This window comes from Lycium barbarum, chromosome 3, assembly GCF_019175385.1.
Source record: "Lycium barbarum isolate Lr01 chromosome 3, ASM1917538v2, whole genome shotgun sequence".
Lineage (NCBI taxonomy): Eukaryota > Viridiplantae > Streptophyta > Magnoliopsida > Solanales > Solanaceae > Lycium > Lycium barbarum.
In genome coordinates this window covers 135,854,630-135,860,382 of record NC_083339.1, presented here as the reverse complement: position 1 = coordinate 135,860,382, position 5,753 = coordinate 135,854,630, and the positions used below count along the sequence as shown (strand labels likewise).

Genomic DNA, 5,753 nt, shown 5'->3' with positions numbered 1-5,753 from the left:
CCTACTGGTCTCCTCAATTACTGATGTTTAATTTTGGCTTTTATTTAAAAAAATGATCGAAAATATTTCGAAGTTTTGGGTTCGAACTTTGCTCAGTAAAAAAAAAAAAATCGCAAGGTAAGACTTTTGCGAAACCTCTTCCTGAAGGTCTAACACTTGCCTAAAATTAGGCCTATTCAGGCAAAAGTTAGGCCTTAAGGCGGAGGTTTGCCATGAAGCCTAATTTTGGATAAAAGTTTGCCTTAAATCCTAATTTTGCCCGAATAGGCCTAATTTTGCTACGAAACTCTGTCTTGTGATTTTTTTTAACTGAGCCGGGATTCAAACTCAGAGCCTCGGGATATTAGGCGAAGGGCAAAAATTAAAGACGAACAATTTGAGGGGCAGAAATTAAAGACCACCCTGAATAAGGCAATCGTGCAAATTGCCCTTTAGATTGTGGAGGAAGGACTTATATTTATATCAGACTAAATAAATTGTAAAAGTCCGTTAATTACATAAAACTTATTTTATATAAATGCCAAGTATAGTTAGAGCTCTCTATAACAGTCATCCTTTATAACAATATTTTATTATAACGATCAAATTTTCTTTGGAATCGATTTTTTAAATTATATTTTACTCCTTGCGTCCTAGTTTATGTGAAGTTGTTTGACTAAACATTTATTTAAGAATGAAGAAATACTTTTGAAACTTGTGTATAAAACAAGCAATAGATATTTGTGTGAAAATAAATCATTTTAGTAAGGATAAAATGAGAAGTTTAGAGTTAAATTGTTACTAATATTAAAAAAGTGTAATTCTTTTTTAAACTGACTAAACGAAAAGTATTACATGACGGAGGGAATATTTAATGTTCTTTATAACAATATTTCACAATAACAATTAAACTATATCGGGACAAATTAAACGATGATTTTATAAAGATGTTTTATTATATATATAAAATTAAAGTATTAACTGTGGGAAGCAGGGGCAGAGTCAGGTAGGCTCCAGGGGTTCATTCGAATCCCTCAGCTATTATAGTGTATATATAAGATTAAAATTATTTTTTTATGTATATATAGTATATGTTGAACCTCCTTAGCTTCTTCATATATTTACTTGTTCATATTTTTGGTGAAAATTCTAGCTCTGGCCAAAGAGTTAGCCAGTGATTGATTAATTGCACATTTTATTCCTTGGAGTGGACGGTGTAAGCGCGCGGTGTGTGTATGTTGAAAGTTGATACGTATCGCATTCTCTTTCTTCTTTGGGCCCTACAAATTGATAATTCCTCCCTCTTTCCTTTATTTTCTTTTATATACTATAAATGAACATGCTTCAAACTTTAGCAGATACCTAAATTACCAGCAGCCATATCTCTACAATCGATCACTTGTTCATCATATCGCTAGCTTTCTTACAACTGAAATGGAAAGCAGTATTAAGTGCAATATTGTTAGTGCTTCAGAAAAGCCTGACCGGAAAACACAGGAAAAGAACAGAAGAATACAAATGAAGTATCTTTGTTCTAAGCTTTTTTCTCTCATTCCTCCCAACCAGTCAAAGGTATAAACCCTATTTCTCTCTCTCTCTCTCTCTCACACACACAAGATCTTCTCCATCTTACAAACCACGGTAACTTAATCTATATTTTCTCAATCAAATATAGATGTAGGTTATTAAGCGAGAGGAGGAAATTTCTCTTCTTACTTATTTTAATTATTACTATTGCCACCGTGATCTTTCAGATTCAAGTGCTGAGTGAGTACTGTTAGACTGGCCAATATATCGATCCACATTTTCTTTCCAAGTGTTACTATTAGAAAAAAGATAGTTCGAGGATGGGATCAAGCTAGCATCACGTTGAGATGAATCCAGAATTTAAAGTTTATATGTTTTAAATTCTAGCCATTGAAGTTATTGAGTTTTAAATTCATAAATTGTACTCAATAAATGAATTTTTTAAGATAAATACAAAGGTCTAGACCAAAGTTACTGGATTGTGCCACTTTCTGTTCTACTCCAATTTTCAAAAGTCTAGGTCTTTTTTGTAGTCGTAAAGATGCTCTCAAACGGAGAAAGGAAGAGAGGGATATAAGCATGATGATACAGTGCTATATTGCTTTTAGCAACTTCATTTACTTTCTCGCTATACAACTTTCAACATTAACCTGTCTAATTTTAAGAACCTTTTTAAATTTTTTACATTTTAAAAGTCCTTAAAAGGTTCTCTGCGCCAGTAAACTTACCTTTCCGAATTCAGGTGTGCAATTATTGTTAGGATTTTACGAATAGGTGTGAATGGGAAATGATTCTTTGCACATTTCATGGAAAAGGCTTCACACCTCTTCATTCCTTTACTTTGTTGGCCATAAATACTTAGTCATTACATCAGATTTTACTTAACAAAACATTCTGATCTTCTTCTTCCTTCTTTCCTGCAATTCAAATTATAATTTCTGTGTGTGATTTCTACCGTCTTTTGCGTTCGCTATTCACCGAGGTTTGAGGTACTGCTACGCTGGTGTTAATTCGTTCTATCATGGGAGGATATATTTCATAACCTCGGGTACTTGAGGGGAATAATTTCCTTAAGGACACACTGTGAATTCAGTGAGCTCGAATTTATTTTCCTTCTTTCCAGATTCTGTTTTAGATTATTTTCCGAATACAGATTGACAACAATTATTGGTGCTACATACATTTCACTTGAACTTCAGATCCTCCAGTTTTTTCACCCCAAGCAAGAGCAAAGTAAACTAGAATGATTCCATAGACATTAATTAATTCTACTTAGTCCACACATTCGCCATGAATCACTATTATACCTTTGCCTATATATAGTACTATATCAATTGTAGTATTAATTAGTACTACTATAAGGCATCTGTAGGCTACTTTAATTTTTGGTCAAAAGAAAAATATTATAGTACGTGATGGATATGCATCATTACAAAATGAAGTGCTATTTATAAAAGTCCTTTGCTGAATAGTTGTACGGTTATCAGAAGGCATCTATGTAGAAACCTAGCTAGCTAATCAAAGTTATCCTAGTAAAAGAAGTTCCTAATTTGTCCGTCTAAAAGATTTAGAGCCCGTTTGGATTGGCTTATAAGTTGCTTATAAGTTGTTTTCAACTTTTTTGAGTGTTTGACTGGCCAGCTTAAAATCATTTTGTGCTTAAAATAAGCTCAAAAAAATAATTGGGCTCATTTGACTTAGCTTATCTAAAGCAGCTTATAAGCTGAAAACAACTTATAAGTCAAAAAAAATAAGTTAGACTACCCCAACTTATTTTTTTTAGCTTATAAGCTATTTGCAGCTTATAGGCATAAGCCCATCCAAACAGGCTCTTAAGGGTTAACAAAGGAGGAACTGTCAACTGAATATTTCCATGTGAGACATATCATTAATTTGTATTAACTCATTTTAGAAGTTTAAATATCTGATGACTGTTAATAAATCGTGTACCTGATTCTTCCTAAAAAAGAACAGATAGGAATTCTTCTGTCAAATGCGTGTGGAAATTTTGTATTCAGATGCTTTAAACGGATAAATTGATTGAAAAGTTTCTACATTGGATAATATGCACTTGTTCAGTAATTTCTTTAGCAGAAGCGCTCCGAACCCACTGTGTCAGTCTATCATTGCCTTCTACGAGCCAACAATTTATTCAACCTAATTGTCCAGGTGTACTAACATTTCGTCGGCTGATATAATCCTTTCCATCAATATATGAATTTCTAGTATAAATGCCTTTAAGCTTATGTCTCGCATATAAGGTATATAATTTGTTAGTATAAAGAATTCTATATCATTAGGTCATCGTTACATGTTATAGTAGCTAGGTAATTTATTTTATTTTCAAGATTACAAATCTCACATTATAAGGAGGCTTACCTGTAAATATTTGGGCGACCTGATAGGGTAAAACTTTTCTTATGTATATAACTTAAACCTTCTTGCAATGCATAGGCTGTACCATGATCCTATTTAACTACCAATTTTAATTGGTTAACGTACTTTTTTTTCAGTACTGTTTTGAAATCAATTGAATCGGAGCTACTTAGCTGTTTATAGCAAATGAATAGAACCCTTAGTTTCTTTTTGTTTTTTAAAGAATTTGGATGCTTTACGAAAATATACACCAGTACCGTGAAGCATAATGGACAAAAAACTTAGCAAATGTTACCAACAACACAGGTTTTGCAATAAGATTTTACATTTCAGAGTACTGTTTACCAAAATGAATGTTCTTTGAAAGCACGTGCCTAATTAATTTCAAAGTCTTAAGATATTATATGCTATAGCCTTTTTTGAATGTCTTAGGTTGTTACTTCTCCTTGACTTCCTAGTGATGAAACAATTTCAGGAGATGATGTCACAACAAGACCAAGTTGATGAAGCCATTAGTTACATCGGTAGATTAAAAGAAAGAGTAGAGGGATTAAAGAGAAGGAAGGAGATGGTTATAGCACAAGGCACTTGTACTTTAAGAGCACCTATGGTTGAAGTTAAAGAGTTGGATTCAACTCTAGAGGTGATTTTAATTAGTGGTTTGCAAAAGAACTTCACCATGCAAGAGATTATAAACATCTTAGAGGAAGAAGGTGCTCAAGTTGTTACTGCTAATTATTCAACAGTTGACGATACGATTCTCTATACAATCCACGCTCAGGTGATTCACATACTTCGTCTGTTTCAATTTATGTGTTTTACTCTCTTCTTTAGCCTTTTCGAAAAAGAATGTCATGACTTTCTATATTTAGTAAATTTTTTAACTCCAAGTTCGTACATGACATGTTTAACAACCACAAGGTTCAAGAGACAATTAGGTACATTATACAAAAAGTTAGTTTAAGACCACAAGTTCAAAAGTTTCTCATATACTTTGTAATTACTGTGACAGTCAAATTAAGACACATAAAATGAAATAGATGGAATATACGTTAAATTAGAAGTGTGAAAGATGATGGAAAATAACGTACGAAGCTAGTTAATTTTGACAACTAATTAAACTAACAATGTTTTTCTTGTTATCTCATGTTTGCAGGTGAAAATTACAAGATTAGGGGTTGATGCATCAAGGATCTATTTGAGATTGCAAAAGCTGGTTTGCTAAATTCAATCACGTCAGTTCATGACGCGTCTTCTGACTATAATGGTTGGGCTTGACTCTGCTCACCGATTGTACTGTGTGTGGCGTGTGCCTCCAGATGCCTCCATGCAAGTGAAGGTCCAGCAATGATCTACAAGGAGATATGTAAGCCATATACACGGATTTTTAGTTGATGAAACAATAATCATACTATTCATACTTTATGCCCCCAAAACAGCCTAGACTATTAATTTGATTACATTTGTACTATTTCTTTTGTTGGCTATTCAAGTTGGCATTAATGTACATCATACATTGAAATCATTACTTCCCGAAGACTATATACAATTAGCCAAATTATTTTATCTTTTCATTAATAATTTTGACCTTCTTGGGAGAGAGGTAATCAAGTGGTACTGTGCCTTTTATTTCCATAAAACCTAATGAAACACCATAGACCATATTATCATATGCTTGTGGGGAATGCCAGTTCCCAGTAAACAACGATAACAAGTATGCGTCATTTCAAATAAATAGGATTAGTTATATAACGTTCACTAACTATATTATTTCATTAATTAACTCATCTCTACCAATGTAATACGAAATAAAATACGGAGTAGTAACAAAAATAAAAATAAAAGATTACTAGGTGTTGAAGTTTTTCAAT

General features: G+C 32.8%; 1 protein-coding gene across 1 annotated transcript; it reads left to right on the top strand.

Moving 5' to 3' along the window:
- The first annotated feature begins 1,334 nt into the window (after positions 1-1,334).
- Positions 1,335-5,431, top strand: LOC132634253 (transcription factor bHLH162-like). Its single transcript, XM_060350531.1, has 3 exons — positions 1,335-1,551; positions 4,358-4,663; positions 5,039-5,431. Exons 1-3 carry the CDS (start codon positions 1,414-1,416, stop codon positions 5,105-5,107), a joined length of 513 nt encoding a protein of 170 aa, XP_060206514.1. The 5' UTR covers positions 1,335-1,413; the 3' UTR covers positions 5,108-5,431.
- The last annotated feature ends 322 nt before the right edge of the window (positions 5,432-5,753 follow it).

What these genes read in the sequence shown, in the direction of transcription:
- LOC132634253 (XM_060350531.1), top strand. Translation starts at nt 1,414, where the DNA reads ATGGAAAGCAGTATTAAGTGCAATATTGTTAGTGCTTCAGAAAAGCCT. An exon ending in TTCCTCCCAACCAGTCAAAG is followed by an intron (nt 1,552 to 4,357) that starts GTATAAACCCTA and finishes AAACAATTTCAG; the next exon opens with GAGATGATGTCACAACAAGA. An exon ending in TCTATACAATCCACGCTCAG is followed by an intron (nt 4,664 to 5,038) that starts GTGATTCACATA and finishes TCATGTTTGCAG; the next exon opens with GTGAAAATTACAAGATTAGG.